The sequence below is a fragment of the Panicum virgatum genome, chromosome 1N, assembly GCF_016808335.1.
Source record: "Panicum virgatum strain AP13 chromosome 1N, P.virgatum_v5, whole genome shotgun sequence".
NCBI lineage: Eukaryota > Viridiplantae > Streptophyta > Magnoliopsida > Poales > Poaceae > Panicum > Panicum virgatum.
In genome coordinates this window covers 7,849,099-7,865,976 of record NC_053145.1, presented here as the reverse complement: position 1 = coordinate 7,865,976, position 16,878 = coordinate 7,849,099, and the positions used below count along the sequence as shown (strand labels likewise).

Here is a 16,878-nt window from a genome sequence, read left to right as displayed (position 1 = left end):
GCCATGTTTTCCGCGGGTCGCCATCGAGTGGTTGTTGACGATGGGGGCGACCGGCACGGCACCCTTGGGAATGGGAGGGCCAGCCGCAGCACCGCTCGGTCCAGGCGCTGGGCCAGCCGCAGCACTGCTCGGGCTGGGCGCAGAGCCAGTCGCAGCGGGCGGACGCGGGCGCCGTGTGTACACGTGCGGTAGCGGGGGGACCAGCGCACGGGGCGCTGGCGTCGCCGAGTCGGAGGAGGCCGCGCGTGGCGCGGGCGTCGCCGAGTCGGAGGGGGCCGCGCGTGGCGCGGGCGTCGCCGAGTCGGAGGAGGCCGCGCGTGGAGCGGGCATCGCCGGGGCCGCGCGTGGCGCGATGACGAGCGGGTGGAGGACCAGTGTAGGACGTGCCGCGCGTGCCGTGAGCGATGGCAAGCCTGGAGTGCCGCCGTCACAACCTGCATGGGAAGGAGGACCAATGGGGGGAACACTGGTCGTATGGTCAGTAGACAGGAGCTCAAGGTCAGTGGTCGATGGTGGTGTCTTGGAACGGGGAAAGGAAGCCTCATCAAAGACAACGTGTCTAGAGATGATAATCCGGTTCGACAACAGATCAAGACACCGGTACCCCTTGTGATCGGAGGAATAGCCAAGAAAGATGCAAAGGGTGGACCGAGGCGAGAGCTTGTGTGGCGCTGTGGCGGACAGGTTAGGGTAGCAAGCACAACCGAACACACAGAGATGCGCGTAGGATGGGTGGGATCCGTACAGGTGGAAGAAGGGCGTCCCGAAGTCGAGCGTCTTGGTGGGGAGGCGGTTCAACAGGTAAGTTGCCGTGTGAAGGCCTTCGACCCAGTAAGAGGCAGAGAGGGACGCCTGAAACAGCATTGAGCGCACGATGTTGTTAATGGAACGAATCATACGCTCAGCTTTACCGTTTTGGGAGGAGGTGTACGGGCAAGACATCCGTAGCTGCACGCCATTGGTAAGGAAGAAGGACCGGGAAGAAGAATTATCAAATTCTCGGCCGTTATCACATTGAACACTCTTGATGGGACATCCGAACTGGGTTCGCACATATGTAAAGAAATTGGTTAGTGCAGCAAACGTCTCAGACTTCAGACGAAGTGGAAACGTCCATAAGTAATGAGAACAATCATCAAGAATGACAAGATAATACTTGTAACCGGACACACTTGACACAGGAGATGTCCAAAGATCACAATGAATCAAATCAAAATTCTTGAGTGCACGAGAGTTTGAATTGTGAAAAGGCAAACGGATGTGACGACCAAGCTGGCATGCATGACATAAGGTGTCGATTGTGCTTTTATTACAGGAGATGGCTGTAGTACTAATGAGCTTGGACAGGGCCTCAGAGCCGGGGTGGTCAAGGCGGCGATGCCAAGTGTCGACTGGTGTGGCGGTGGCAGCAACAAGGGCGCGCTGTGAGGAAGATGACGCCGGGAGGGACAACGAGTAGAGCGGGCCAGCGCTATTGCACCTGGTGATCACGTTCCTGGTGCGAAGATCCTTCACATAGAGGCCAAACGGGTCAAACTCAATGGAACAACGGTTATCAGTGGTAAACTGGCGAACAGATAGAAGGTTCTTAATAATATCAGGAGCAACAAGAATATTATTAAGATAAAAGGGGCCAGGTAAGACTGAATGACCAGAAGCTATAACAGGGAGAGTGGAACCATTGCCAATGATAATGGAGGAAGGATAAGAGGAACGTGGCGGGCGAAACAGCGAGACGTTACCGATGTTGGGCGTCATGTGAGCGGACGCGCCGGAGTCGACGACCCACTCGGTGGTGTTGGGGGGGTTCAGAGTCATCGTGCTGAAGTTGTTGGCAAGATGCTGCTGATCCCACCCGCCTGACCAAGGAGACCATGGCGAGGATAGAGGCGGCGCAGGTGGCTGCACCGGAGGCTGCTGCTGGTAGTACGCCTGTTGCCACTGTGGTGACGGAGGACGCGGCGCCTACTGCTGCTGGACGTAGGCGGCGAGCATGGCCTGCTGATAGGCCTGTGCTTGCTGGAAGGCCTGGGCCGTCTGCGGGTTCCCGGCGCGCGGGTTCGGCGCGTTCTGCTGAGATGGAGGGCGCTGCTGTCCTTGATGATGGCCGGTGTCACCCCCCTGGTTAGGCCACATGGTGATCTTGCCCGTCCAGGGGTTGTAGAGGGACGGCCACGGGCTGTTGCCCTTGTTCCGACGTCGGCGGCGGTTGGAGTTGCCGGAGGACGCCGTGGTGGAGGGTCGTGGCTGTGGCCCGCTGCCGGTAGGAGTGGTCGCAGGGCCACCAGTGCTGGGAGCAGGCGGCGTTGGTGTACCGGAGCTCTTCGGGGCGTTGGCGAGGAGAGCACTCGGAGAAGATGATGCAGGAGTGCCGGTGATGAGTTCCTCGAGGAGCAGCTCATTGCGGACCTCGTCGAACGAAGGGAACGGGCCACGATGAAAGTGAATCCGCATGTGACCGAACTTGTCGTTGAGGCCGCGCAGAACATTGAGGACGAGGGTGCGATCGTTGATGACCTCGCCGAGGTCCCGGAGCTTGGCCGCCATGGACTTCATCTGGCGGCAGTAGTCGCTGACGGACAGCTCACCCTGAGAGAAGGCGCGGAACTCGGCGTCAAGGCGCAGCGCGCGAGTTTCGCTGTTGCCCAAGAACTGCGCCTCGATGCCAAGCCACGCCTGGCGAGCAGTGCCGCCGCGGACGCGGACGGAGTCCATGATCTCTGTGGTGACCGCGCCGTAGATCCAGGAGAGCACGACGACGTCCATGCGCCTCCATGCCGAAACACCAGGGTGGGCGGCATCGGAGAGGACGTGGCTGGAGAGAGCGTAGCGATCCAGGGTGAGGAGAACGAGATCACGCCACCGATCATAGTGATTGGACAGCGGATCAAGGACGACGGACACAAGAGTCCGGATGTTCTCCACGCCGGCGGCCTGGGCATGGAGATTGGCGATGACAGCGGCTTCGAAGGCGGCGGCGGCGTCCGCTGGTGGGTCGTCGTCGTCGTCCTTGGGTGGATCGGCCCGTCTGCGGGCCTCTTCAGCCTGATGGGCGAGATCGGCGGCGGCGCGCCGCTCCTTCTCGAGGGCGGCGGCGCGCACGCGTTCTGCGTCGGCAGCAGCGACCTGGGCAGCGGCGTCGGCTTCGGCGGCAAGGGCCTTGCGCTTCTCCTCCTGGTCGGCGGCGAGCTTCTTAGCTTCAGCAGCCGCGTGCTCCTGCTGCTCGGCAGTGAGCGCGCTGTCGTCAGAGGGAGGTGGCTGAGGCGCCATGGGCACGAAGGGGAGCGGCGCAGCTACGTCGACGGCTGGGGTGCGGAAGCGAGAGGTCACGGATCGTGACGGTCTCTTGATACCATGATAGAAGATTTAGGTCACGCAATATTGGATTAATTGTCATCTGAGAAACCAGGGTACAATATATAGGGACCTAATCTAGGCAATCTCAACCACCGTGACTTATAGAAACAGAATCACGTGGGAGATGCCGATCTGATCCTATGCGTGAAACAGAAAGGCACAAGACAGGCGATAGCCTTGCCGTGCAAGTACAAAAGCTAACCATATTAGCTAACACATTCTATGAACTCAGAAGCAGGCAGTGATTCATGTCCTCAAGGTTTTTGATGCCGAGGCCGCCCTGCTCCTTGACCTTGCAGACATCATCCCAAGCAACCAAGCAATTGGAGCCACATGACATTTTTCTTCACCCGTCCAAAGAAAAGCCCGGCGCTTCGCATCCAGGGAGTCCCTGACAGCTTTCGGGAGGAGGATAGAGGACATAAAGTAAATGGGCAAGCTACCAAGGACCGGGTTAACCAGGACAATACGCCCGCCGGTGCTTAGAAGACGGGCCTTCCAACCAGCCAGGTAACGATCAAAAGAATCAAGTAGAGGTTTGTAGTCTGCAAAACGAAGGTTATGTGGCGACAAGGGAAGGCCAAGATATGTCTTGAGGGAAGGAGGAAACGCTGCATCCCAAGGTGGTGGCCATATCGATTCGGTGGTAAATTTCGTACCGTTGGTAAATTTTTATTACTCTGATATACTGAGCACAAGCGGAGAGCACCAGTGGTAAATTTCGTACCGTTCCTGAGAACATACAATTCGCGTGGCATGTTGATTATCTCTTCAAGACAGCCATCACGGAGATCACACTTGAACAGGAGCCTGCGTCAATGGAGAGGAATATCTTGTCTGGACGAGTTGCCGCACAAGGAAAAACAAGATTTCTTGGTACAGGCAAACTGACTCGGTGGCATAGCGAGCAACTGAGCATGTCAGTTTTGGTTCATCTTCTGCTAACCAGATGGCAATCTCCCTCGTAGTGGCAGAGTGGATATAGGCATATAGCACAACTTTCCACCTAGCGCGGATAGCGCATCATTGTTGCTTAGACACTGCCTACATCTGAGGCAGCAGCCTTGCGATGTGCCATGGATTGCAGAGCACTCCAAAAGAAGGCCGGCAGACAAATTATTGATAGGGTATGGTGGATCCATGGTGGCCTTCCATTCCCAAGCTTTGCTACTGTTTTTTTTCTTTTTTGAAAAAGAACAAGCTTTGCTACTGTCACCAAGTGTTAATATCTCATGTCCACAACTGTATTCTCTTAAGTCTTAACACTTGCCTCCCCATCAATTTGGGTAACACCTCTGTAAGAGCGGACAAAGGACCTGTTTCGTTTCAGCCTGCCATTTGCGGCCTGGGCCAGGCAACATCTCCAGGCCGTCGATTTTGTCAGCCTGGGGCTTAGATTGCTGCCTGGCTCACAATTGCTGTACATTGAGGTGACCATGTGGGGTCAACTTGTCAGTGTCAAGCATAGCACAGACGACTTGCTCATAGGCTCTGTTTGGGGGAGCTTCCTGCAGCTTCTGCAACTCCAAGTAGCTGGAAAAGCTAGAAGCTCCCCCAAACGGGGTTGCTTCTCCCACCAGCGAGCAAACCCAGAAGCTCATTTTTGTCTAGCGACGAAAAGCACGGTGAGAGGAGCTTCCCGAGCTTTTGCTCGTCCCGTCGTCCGCCTCCTTCCCCGCTCCTTTTTCCCCTCCGCTCCCCTCCGCGCCAACCACCGCCACCCCTCACCTCCCCTTTGCTGCTCCTCCTCTCCCCTCCACGCCCCTCTCCTCCCCTCCCCTCTGCTCTGGCCGCCGCCCCTTGAGTCCTCCCCTCGCCGGCCTCCGCCATGGCCCCCTCCCCCTTGCCGGCACCGCCCCGAGCTCCCCCAATGGCCGCGCCACCCCGAGCTCCCTTCCTCGACGGTCGGCGCCGCCCCGAGCTCCCTCCCTTGACGGCCGACGGCCGGCACCCCTCGAGCTCCCTCCTTCGACGACCTCCGCCTCCCGCTCCCACGCATCCGGCGGCCTCCTCTCCCCCTCCCTCGAGGTCGGTGGCGGCGCAGGGGCTCCAGATCCAGCGCGCGGCGGCGCAAGGGCTCCGCGGAGCTCGGCGGGGTGCAAAGGGGCTCGGCGGGCCTCGTCAGGGTGCGGAGGGGCTCTATGCAGGGGCTACAGCACCCGCGCGCGGCCGGGCGGGGTGCGGCGCGGCCAGCCGAGCCCGGCGAGGTCGGCACGGCGGCAGGTCTAGCACAGCCACCGGGAGGTCGGCACGACGGGCGGGGCTACACGGCGGGCGGCGAGCAGGGCGGCGGAGGAGGGCGAGCACGGCGATGGTGGCGGAGGCCGGCGGGCAAGGAAGGAGGGAGGAGATAGAAGCTGATGGTCAAGAAGCTCCGCCAAACAGACCTCTAGCTTATCTAAAAAGTAGCTTTTTGAACTAGCCGGTGGAGCTTTTCCAAATGGAGCTTTTGGAGAAGCTCCAACTCCCCCAAACAGGGCCATAGCTCGGTACCAAAATAACCAATCCAGTTGCCAGATGCTACGGAACTCATACTTCCAGATTCCAGCAGCTAACGGTCGCGAAAAAGATTCCAGCAGCTAAAGCTTCCCGCCCAGCAATGGCGATAAACATACAAACCTACTGTACTAGCTCAGAGGAGAAGAAAAGAAACCCAGATGGTAATCTACCCTAGTTATTTGCAATCAGTTTGGCTACATCCTGATGCTATAACCAGATGATGGTTCAGCACAGCCGCACTGGGCAAGGAGGCTGGCAGCAGCATCACTTGCGTTTCTTGGCCCTCTTGCTCTCCAGCCTCTGCCGCGCCTGTTCAAACTCCTCTTCCGTGGGCTCCGAGCTGCTCGCCTTGGGGTCGCACTTGGACATGATGGATGAGATGTTGGAGTTGAACTGGTTTTTACGCTCCACCCTGCGCTGCAAGATGGCTAGGATCAGATCATTCTCCTCAGTTTTCTTCTTTTTCCTGCCATGGAGTTCAAAACAACATTGAGTTGGGAGCAAATGGTAGCTACATGCAACACCTAAGGGTAAGGGTATCAAATGACAGGTGTTCTGTTAGGAGTAACAACTTACTTGATTCTCCTCTCTAACGGATTTGTTGGTGGCTCCATCTCGGATATCTTTTTAGCCCATTTCTCATATGCTTTAGTTAATTTCAGCTCACCTGGTATAGAAAGGAAATGGCGAATAGTTTTAGAAAGATATTTCAATCAGCAGGTTCAGTAAACAAGTAAACATGCATAAACTGGGCAATTAACTGGCATTATTTTCTCAATAAAAACAGAGTGAAATCGATCAATGATAACGGAAAATAGAGAGCAGCATCTACAACTAAGTGTTTTACCTTCAGCAATTGCCTCATCGATTATATCCTTGAAACGGTGGGAGTCAAGCTTTGGTTCTGAGCAGATCATTGAGCAGAAAAGCCTGCATAGAAGGGAACCATGTCAAGATAGAAAACAAACCAAGATGTTTGGCACCTGCTCACAGCCTTCAGAATAAAAGTTTGATCAAGTGCAAAAGGATATTAGTTCACGGAAATCACCTGTTCATGTTGCCCTTGTATTTTGTATAAAGATCCTTCAGGTCCTTTTTCTCAGAATCTGATCCTCTATATTTAGCTTCAAATTCTTCAATGTCAGCCTCAGTGACCTGGGAAAATTGGTTAAAAGATTGATTTGTTAAACACTGCAAATGCATAGACAGCATTAGCATGTGATTGATATAGAAGGAAACATACCTTCTTGTACATTGTTCTGAAGTACTCTTGGAGATTGTCTGCAGCTTCTCCAACCAGTTCCTAAGAGGACAGAATAGGTTCAGAAAATATTGCTTCAATCTCAAAAGTAGAAAGTTAAGTACTAGAAAAGAGGTGCTCACATCATCATCAGCAATGCCTGTCTCATCATACAATGCCCTCTTTTCTGCATCTCCAAGAATGGAAATCACCTTCTGCAGCTGCTGAAACTTCTCTTTGGCTTCCTGGCATCAAATAACATTCCACTTGAGAAACAAGCCACTAAATTATGTTAGGATAATATCCACAGTTTAGGGTTGAGATCCTACCTCATCCCCAGGATTCTTATCTGGGTGAAGCCGAAGAGCTAATTTGTAATATGCCTTCTTTATTTCTTGTTGTGAAGCAGTCTTCTCAACCCCTAAGATCTTTAAGCAAAGTAAGGAAAAGAAACAAGATGTTAAATTAGTAACTTCTGATCTGCAAAGAGAACAATGAGAAATTGAACTGTGAATCATAATCTCTACACTTGCACTTAAAACAGTTCGGACTTTATCTCATTTGAGGTCATTAACTACATTTGAAAATACATCTTAAACAGGCACCAAAAGAGTCCCCATCAATTACAGTTCAGGGTGTTTCCACAATGAGCATACTTGGTCTTATTTTGAGCTGCATCTTTATGCGTAGCTAAGTACAATCAAGTAGTAAGCACTACCTACAGGTCTAAAGTGACAATGCAGATCAAGAAAAAAAAAAGCAGTGAAAGCACGCAGCGAATATAAGTAAATGCAGGTTGCAAGCTCTATTATTCTGGTTACAAAAGGGCGAATTTGCTAGGCATGAACCACAAATGGCCAAGGCCTTGTGTGGTCCACCAGATGGGCAAACTTTTTTTTAAAATTTGAAAGCAAAACAGTTCACCAGACAAACAAGAAGCATTTTAAACTTAACTACAGCATATTAAAGTACTAATCCCTGAATTAACATAGCAGCATATGAGAAAATGCCAGCCTCTTCGTATCCAGGCACATAACAATTTGACAGTTCTAACACTTCTCATAGCAATTGATTGCCTTAATACTCAATTCCACCTGCATACCTTCCTCTTCCTACCCCCAAGCAGGATACTAGATACAGTCATACAGATACAGCGCGAAGATAAGCTAATACCAATGAGCTAACTAAAGCATGATAACATAGTTACAGGATTAAAAAAGAAAAATTCCAGTGAGTGTAACTCTCTCTTGGCAATCCCACAGTTTCCCTATACATGATTGCAACTTTAACATTCCCCTGTTTTGCTGAATCCCCAATGCTTAATCATTATTTCAATTAAGCAGTGGCCTATATGTACAATTCAATTGTTTACCAATGTGAGCCAACACCCAGAAATTACCAGCAGGCTCACCAGTTTGCGATTGGCAAACATGTTATCTCAACTCCTCAGATACCAACACCAAAACTAGCCAATCCGCAAGATTCGCCAATTCAAGGATAATTATAACCAGACATAGCACTACAAGAAGACTAATCTAAATCCAGCTGACCGAACAGGCATATGGAGGGCCCTCGCTCGCCCTCGAACCCTAAACCTCCCTCACAGTCACAGGATTCGAGCGCCGCACCAACACCGCAACCAAACCCAACCCAGCACGCAACCTCCCGCCCTGCGGTTGGCCGAGATCCCAGCTAGGGTTCGGAGGGCGCCTTACCTCGTAGAGGCTCTTGCTCCCGGTGGCGGCCGGAGCGGCGGCCCACTCCTCCTCGCTGCCATCGGCGTCGGCGTCGCGCGAAACCCTAGCCTTCCTGCCCTTGCGGCCCATTTGACTGGAGGCGGTGGTGGATCGGTGGCTGCGGGGGTGACTGGTGAGGAATGGGGGAATGGGGAACCGGAAGGAATGGTGGAGGCGATTGGGGGGGCCTTTATACAGGGGAAGGCAGCGCGGGTGCGCGGAAAATTTTCCCGCCCTTTTGGGTGTCGCGCGCTGGGAGGGAATCTGGTAGCTTCGGGCCTGATTGGTTCTCGGATGAACACAGCCAGGCTCGCACCACTCACTCATACATGCTCACGTCGGCCAGGCCTGCTACATGCAACAGCCTTTTGTTTGGTTTGCATCTGAACGGACAGGTTAGTAAGAAACTGCCTTTGGTTGCCTAGCTCGTACTTGCTTTTTCTCTCTGCACGTTTGCCCCTCGTTTTGCATCTCGCGAGCCTGGCCCGTCAGAAACGGTCGATTTTGTTGTATCTGTGGAGCTAGGCCCGGTGGTGCAGTTTGCATCGTCAGGGCCAGGCCCGAAACGTAGTGCAGATAAGTAATCAGATGAAAGTTGCATCCGGCGAGCTTGGATGACCCCTATGCGGGGATCCAATCAGGCCCTTCAACTCCGTGTCGGAGTCGATTTTTTCCACCCTTTATACTGGCGTTGGCTGAAGGTGGCGGGCGGCCAGCCTGCGCGGAGGTTGCCGGGAGCCCGCCACACGTGTGGAGGCGGCCGTCCGAAGGCGTCGGGCGCGGAGGTGGCCGGGATCATGTGGCAAGAAGCGGCCAGCGCGGAAGGCTGGGGACGGAGGTGGGGCAGGACGGCGAAGCCAGAAATTTGATAGCGGGTGTTTGGTTGGATTTTCAGGGGTATGACTTCCGGGTCAACCTACTAGTGGTTTGGCATCCCAAACCATTACTGGACCGGACCATTTCAATAATATTATTATAGCACCCCAAACCACCCCACCCACTATCTTCCAAAACTAAATTAAACCAAACTGCATACACCATATTAACCAAATTGGACCAGCCCACCTCCCAACAAACAGTTTCAACCCACCATCTCACGCTGTGTAGTCTGACAGCTGAGTAGCCAGAAAAGAATGGAGAGGGCAGCGGAGACCAAGCCGCCCAGGTACTAGTACTCCCTGCGCTTGGAGATGATGGCAGCAGCCGAGAAAGCATCCGAAAGCAATCGCTGTCCCGACGAAGGTCGTGACTAGGATCCTCGGGTCCAAGTGAAGGACTAGATCGAGGAGCGGGCCGACGGAGGCCCCTTGTAGGAGCGCGGCGGACATGAGCCAGGCGAAGCGGTTCCTCTCCTGGTGCTGGGATGCGGGGAGGGAGATGAGGAAGGCGATGGCGGCCAGGCAGCCGACAGTGGTGAGGGTGCCGCCGACATTGAGGGCGATGTGGAGGTAGGCGCCGAGCGCGGAGAAGGCCAGCGCGGAGGTCTAGGTGAGGCAAGCAAGCAATCAATATGGCGGCGGCGAGTGAGATGGCATCGAAACAGAGGAAGAGAAGGCGGCGAGGCAAGGGACCTGCGTGCTTGAGGTGGGACTGCACGGCAGGGGAGATGTGGCCCAGACGCTTGAGCGCGTCGAAGCCGCCGCCAGTCGCCGTCGTCCTCCTGAACAGGGACTCCATGGCCAGATCCCTCCTATTGAAGGGCGAATTTTCCCCAGCAGCAAGCAATTTGGTGGGGAGGGGGCGGCCTGGTGGGGATTTTGCTTTGCTTCCGGAGATGCGGGTGCAAAAGCCCCCTAGCAGCAGCGGCGGCCACGGCGTCGGGGGAGCAGCGGCACCAGCAAGATGGGCGCAAGCACGAGCTCTCCGACCGCAGCGACGGGAAGGGCGGCCCCAGCGGGCGCACGAGCACTCTGGCTGTAGTGATGGGAGGGGCGGCCCCGGCAGTGCACGAGCCCTCTAGCCGCAGCCCGCAGCGACGGGAGCAACGATTAGAGGATTAGGTTTCAGACCGAAACGCACCGAATTGAATTGGTTAAAAGAGAAACCGAACCAAACCAGCCCAGTAAATGTGTGGATCCACTAGACACCAAACCAATTGAACCCAAATAGAAAAACCAGCCCACTAAAACCGGGCTCAGCCCAGACCACTACCAAGTTGATTTCCAGGTATCATGACTTGAGTGCTTTCAAGAAAAGCAGTTTTCATTCGGTTCATTTCTCACGGCAGCAAAGGAGGTGCTTTTCTTAACTATGAGATCATCAATTTCCCAAAAATTACCCACTACCATCATTTATGAAGCATACTGCTTCGTTCTTTTGTTTTCCCCTTCTTCGTCGCGAGCTCCTACCTCCTCCGCATCCACCACGAGCTCCTCCTTCGCCTCCACTATGAGCTCCTCCTCTGTCGCCTGCTCCTCGATTCGCTGCCCTGATATCCTCCACCGCAAGATCCGCCGCCACGGGCCATGCCGGCGCGAGCTTGGATGGCGCACGAGCTTTGCCACGGCCCGTGCGGGAGTGTGCTACAATGCGGAGTCTTCACACTTCTTTTGTTCTAAATTATAAATTATTTTGGTAAATTTAAATTTTAAAATCAAACTCCTAATTAATTTTCTAAGTCAAGTAAAATATTCTAAGTGATTGAGGCTTTGGGGTAAACCTAACTTCAAATCACACGTTGGTCTTGGGATTGGCCGATGTAGGGGCGAAGAACTTGCCGGTTGCCACGGTGCCGTCGTCGGCTCGTCACCATGCGGCCGTGCATCGTAGCGAGAACCGGGAAGATGCTGATGGGAAATTAGAAATGAAGAGTCGTTGGATTGAATTGAGCAATATTGCTTAAGAAAAAATTTCTATGTTTAGCATGAAAAATTCATGAGCTCTACACAGGTGTCAAATATAGCAAGGAATAAAAATAAAATTAGAGTTAGATGAAACCGATCATAACCTAGAAACAATTTAATGAGGACATCTTCAAAAGACTTTTTATATCTTTTCTAGTTTACAGGAATAGAGTTTTTGATGAGAAAATGTCCTCCAATAGCCTCTTCAATTGAACAGCTAAATATATACATCATATATTCCGGATTTCTCGCTATCTAAACATGGAGAGCGAAAATGACTCTTCAGACTACATACAAGATATAGAAACACTGTTGTAAACTACAAGGATAGAGAAAATTATTTTTGCTCAAATGACTCTCTAGACTACATACAAGATATAGAAAAGATGTTGTAAACTACAAGAATAGAGAAAATTATTTTAACTCAAATGGCTCTCTAAACAATAATTTAGAGAGTAGATTAAAGTCTCTTGAAGATGCTCTAACTCAAAGTTATCGAACCTACTCTAAATATAGAGAGAAGAGATATTCTTACCCTAAAGATCTATGCATTGCAAACCATACTGTAGCTCCAGCATCTGTTGTCCAATCCAGATCATACTCATGTTCTACACTAGCAACCACACGTGTACCATTTTTCTATGCTCTCTGAGGCCCCGTTTGGGAGGGCTTCACCGGCGGCTTCACGAGCGGCTTCAGGTGAAGCCCTCCCAAACGTTTGTTTTGTAACCGGCTTCACGTGTGAAGCCGGTTCTGAAGCCATCGGCGGCTTACACAGGCAAGGTGAAGCCATGAAATCGTGGCTTCACGCGGCTTACACATCAATCTAACAAGTGAAGCTGTTTTGCCAAATATTTTCTAAAACGGCTCCAACTCCACCAGAGAAGCCGCTCCATCTGAGGAGCCGGAGCTGTTTTTGGAAGAGCCGGAGCCCTGCCAAACGGGGCCTGAGATTGCCGCCAACGACTAAGCCCGTGTTTGGTTGCAAAAACTAAAGTTCCAATTTTTTTTTCCGGCACCTGCATGGAGACTTAAATCTAGATGAAATAAAAAATGCATTGCGACTGCTGTCTGTAAATGGCAAGACGAATCTAATGAACCTAATTAGGCTGTAATTAGATGCTAAATTGCTACAGTAATGCTACATACGAGTTCTGTAATTATTTTTGTAATTAGTCTATGTTTATTACTTCAAATATTAAAAGATATATTTTCAAAAATTTTACAACGCGCAACCAAACGCGCCTAACATTAAACTTCGTTTCGAAAGGGCAAAAAATCGTGGCCTGTGTGTGGGCCTGGCAGTGCCAGAGAAGCGTCAGCGGAACCGAACCGTGCCGCAACCGGGCAACCGGCTGCCTACCATCACCATCAGCTTCTCTTTCCTCTCTCTTTTTCATAAGGCAATACGTGTCCACGTATTATCTCTCCGCCTTTTGCATAGGTACCCTTTTGGTCTTGATAAATTGCTCAATATTTAAATTCCAAGACCACTCCAAGGTGGCAAGAGGCGGCATGCTCTTATAGCCCATAATCGGGACTATATAATTTTAAGATAACCGACACATTATAAGGACTAGAGATTACCAAATAGCAGTTTTTTTAGAAGTTTTTTCTTTTTTACTTTGATGTTCTCTTGAGAGAACGACCAAAATTTACGGTTGTTGTGTAGCGATGCTACACAACAATATTCATTTTGAGTTTTTATGTGCATGATAATGTATTTTTTTTATAATCATAAGAGCTCAAAGGACCAATCAACTAGAAATGTTAGTGAGAATTAGGTTAGTTTCGGTGGAAGTTTCATAAAAGTATCATGGATATTAAATTTATGCCGCATCAGCAAATTTACTAATATGGCAGGATCATTTATAAGGAGAGAAGATGGAGTTTCATGAGATAGAGATGAGTTTCGTTGCCATTACACTTTCCTAGCTTCATTTTAGTCTTGATAACTGCGTAATAGAATATGCTGTGACACCGAACTATGTAAACGTTCTAAAATAGTTAGTGCACTTGTTGCAATCATGCTTTCAAAAAGCTACCATAATTGTGATGTGCCGATAGCTAATTCTAACATAATATACATCAAACCGACACATGTAATGTTGCATCTTAAAATTGATATTGCGTATAAAAACGGTACGTCATTATATTATTATACGGTAGGCGCTTGTGGAACTCATCCGAGTCGTACACACACGGTCATTCAAAATTCAATCGATGCCAAATCTTGCCTCACGATAAGATTGAAATCGATTGCTCCAGCATTAACGGCTAAGTAGAAGAAAAAGGACTGCCACGCCGCTCCTTCTTCCCCATCAAGAAAGAAAAGGGACCCCTTCCAAATAAACCAGCGACCAGCAGGGACCTCGCTAAAAAATCCACAGACTCACCCGTCCCATCCGTCCGTCGGCTCACGCCCCCGCGATCGGACGGCGCCTACCCCACCTCGCCCAGGCCACTCCACGCCACCAACCGCAAATAATACGAAATGCCAGGGTCACGGAGGTAACTTCCCCTCGGATCCGCCCTTTTTATCTGGCTCAGTGGCTCCCCCACCTTTCCCTGGCCCGACGACGCCCCCATTTCGAGGCTCCTCCTTGCGATTCCAATCCCCGCCCGCCTCCTCCGCCTCCGCGTCCGCCTCGCGCAGGGTTTGGGTTTGCTCTGCTCCCCCATCTCGTGCTTTACCTTTCTTTTTTCATGTGCGATTTGTTTGGGAAGGCTTGATCTGTGTCATTCGGGGCCTGATTCGACGTCCCTTGATCGATCTGAGCGGTTGACTTGTGATGTTTTTTGGGTGTTGATTCGTTGGTGCGGGGGATTCCACGGGCCGTGGAATCGCCAAGGGGACGGGCGCTTCCAGGGTTCGGGGGTTGATTTGGTCTAAGGTTGGTGGTTTCTTCTGTTCAGGTGGAAGTCCTTTGGGGTGGGGGGGGGGAATGGAAACGCGTTCTTTTTTTCTTGTTATTTTTTTTTAAATTTGTATTTAAGGCTGTATCTCCTGGCGAAATGATTAGCCTTACCTGTATTTTTTTGGTCTGATTTCTTAAAGTTCGTGGGGCTGTTAAATGTTACTAGTGATTTAAGTATTTTGTTCCGTGGAAATCGCGTGTATTTAGTTGTTTTAGATGTGGATTAGTTAAATTACTTTGTAGATTTGGTGCATGTTGTTCTCGATTTACATCCTCATGGATTTTTTTTTACTTTTTCCAAAGATTTGAATTGATATACCCTGATTTGTTTAGGAATGTTGGGTTGATTTGTATTGCGCAGGATACTTTGAGATAGTGACTTCTGCGATGCAATCCCTGCAAATTAGGATCTTGTTTCATCGAGTGCAATCCCTGCATGACTGATGTTTTCTGAAGTTACAAACCTTGTGGTCATTTACATTGATTGTTTAAATGCAGCTTATAGTAGTCATGGAACACAAGGAGACGGGCTGCCAGCAACCGGAGGGCCCAATACTATGCATCAACAACTGTGGCTTCTTTGGCAGTGCGGCCACCATGAACATGTGCTCCAAGTGCCACAAGGAGATGATAATGAAGCAGGAGCATTCCCAGCTGGCTGCCTCCTCCATTGATAGCATTGTCAATGGCGGTGATGGTGGGAAAGGCCCTATCATAGCTGCAACCGCAGAGGTGGCGGTTGCTCAAGTTGAGGAGAAGACTATTGTTGTGCAGCCTCCATTTGTAGCTGAAACCAGCGAGGCTGCTGCCATTATCCCCAAGGCCAAGGAAGGTCCGAACCGGTGCGCAACCTGTAGGAAGCGGGTTGGTCTGACGGGATTCAACTGCCGATGCGGTAACATGTACTGTGCGTTGCACCGCTACTCCGACAAACATGACTGCCAGTTTGACTACCAGACTGCAGCTAGGGATGCGATTGCCAAGGCCAATCCTGTGGTGAAGGCGGAGAAGCTTGAAAAGATCTGAAGGGGGCAATGGGGAACGAAATGGGTTGCGATCTGCAAGATTCAATCATGCATCTTTGCTGCTTTATCATTGAACATCCCATTCTTGTTTGCTGCCACATCCCTGAGTCGTTCAACACTATGATGCTCACGCATCCTGGCAGCTGCAAGAAGTCATCCTCAGTCGAGTCCAAAATGGTTTGCGTGTTGGCTATGTTGTGTAAGCTTATTCAGTTATTCATGGTGGTTTCAGTCGGTATTGTGGCATTTCCATTTAGGTAGCTCTGTAATGTACTACTGTCTCATGCGTGTTACATTCCAATCAGTAATAGTAATCAGCAATGGTCTGCAATATTTCCTCTTAAGTCTATTTTTTTGTTCTGTTGGTTTTTGTGATATTTCATTTATGCCTCTACCTGTTTCTTATTCAACCAACCTGTTTTGCGATCTCATGTGTGCTTGTGATTCCATTCAGAGGACTAAAGATCAAGAGGGGGTCCTGATGGTTCTCAGGCAGTGCTCTGTCATGTTCAAGTATTTGGTATTGTAGATCTAACCATCTGAAAGAAAGTACACATGAAGTTTTGGTATGCTTCCTGCTCTGAAGAGGAAGCAACCTATTTCCATTTCTTAAGCTGTTTAAAGGATGCAATGAGGGGACTCTTTGTCTTGTGGATGAACACAGGATCTCAAAATCATGTTTGTTGGGGAGCTGTGATTTGTATCAGGATCCAACTAGGTTGTTGGGTATGCTGATTCTGTATTAAGACACAGTTTTCACAGATACAATTACTTGGTGAATGCTTTAATTCATCATTTTTTTTTGAAAAATCATTACACAAAGCGTCTTGCTTGCAAGGGAACATTTCTCAATTCATATTCTTCCATCTCTTTCTAGTCTGTACAGCAGTACAGGTGGGAACATGCGGCTTTCCTTTTTACATGTGATTGGAACGAAACCTAATTTGTTTTGTATGATTGTTTTTTTTTGAAACATTGTTTTGTATGATTGTTACCTGCAAAGAATTGGAACAAGTCTACACAAACTTGTTTTCGTATGGTTTGTCACTTGCAAAGAAGATAGTAATTTGTACGAAAAAATATATTCTTCCGCAGGGGACGAATATTTTTGCTCCTCAATTTGTGGGTGTGTCTCTTTAGACATGATGGGAACATTGAGCAACTCTTCTGCCGGGTGTGGAGCTGCCCTGGATTAAAGAATGCAAGGAATGATAGAGAAGCCTGATCGCCTTGAGATTCCTTGGTTGTTTATGGGAGAAT

At 50.4% G+C, this 16,878-nt stretch overlaps 2 protein-coding genes and 1 pseudogene across 3 annotated transcripts; 1 reads left to right on the top strand and 2 right to left on the bottom strand.

The window, feature by feature from the left end:
• Positions 1 to 5,847: 5,847 nt before the first annotated feature.
• Positions 5,848 to 9,149, bottom strand: LOC120654969 (chaperone protein dnaJ 6-like). The gene is made up of 8 exons (XM_039932661.1): positions 8,812 to 9,149; positions 7,426 to 7,524; positions 7,240 to 7,341; positions 7,100 to 7,159; positions 6,905 to 7,011; positions 6,704 to 6,786; positions 6,433 to 6,523; positions 5,848 to 6,322 (listed from the first exon to the last, which is right to left on the bottom strand). Exons 1-8 carry the CDS (start codon positions 8,920 to 8,922, stop codon positions 6,121 to 6,123), a joined length of 855 nt encoding a protein of 284 aa, XP_039788595.1. The 5' UTR covers positions 8,923 to 9,149; the 3' UTR covers positions 5,848 to 6,120.
• Positions 9,150 to 9,913: 764 nt separating this feature from the next.
• Positions 9,914 to 10,573, bottom strand: LOC120653252 (annotated as a pseudogene).
• Positions 10,574 to 14,169: 3,596 nt separating this feature from the next.
• Positions 14,170 to 15,962, top strand: LOC120654968 (zinc finger A20 and AN1 domain-containing stress-associated protein 8-like). Of its 2 annotated transcripts, none has more exons than XM_039932660.1 (2): positions 14,170 to 14,332; positions 15,092 to 15,962. In XM_039932660.1, exon 2 carries the CDS (start codon positions 15,104 to 15,106, stop codon positions 15,617 to 15,619), a length of 516 nt encoding a protein of 171 aa, XP_039788594.1. In that variant the 5' UTR covers positions 14,170 to 14,332; positions 15,092 to 15,103; the 3' UTR covers positions 15,620 to 15,962. The 2 variants fall into 2 exon arrangements, with proteins under 2 accessions (XP_039788594.1, XP_039788593.1); XM_039932659.1 differs by having other exon boundaries at positions 14,179 to 14,338.
• The last annotated feature ends 916 nt before the right edge of the window (positions 15,963 to 16,878 follow it).

Excerpts from the sequence above, each read along its gene's own strand:
- LOC120654969 (XM_039932661.1), bottom strand. The coding sequence starts at position 8,922 with ATGGGCCGCAAGGGCAGGAAGGCTAGGGTTTCGCGCGACGCCGACGCC. Across the intron at positions 7,342-7,425 it reads ATAAGAATCCTGGGGATGAG|GAAGCCAAAGAGAAGTTTCA; the intron begins GTAGGATCTCAA and ends ATTTGATGCCAG. Across the intron at positions 6,524-6,703 it reads CGATGAGGCAATTGCTGAAG|GTGAGCTGAAATTAACTAAA; the intron begins GTAAAACACTTA and ends TTTCTATACCAG.
- LOC120654968 (XM_039932660.1), top strand. The coding sequence starts at position 15,104 with ATGGAACACAAGGAGACGGGCTGCCAGCAACCGGAGGGCCCAATACTA.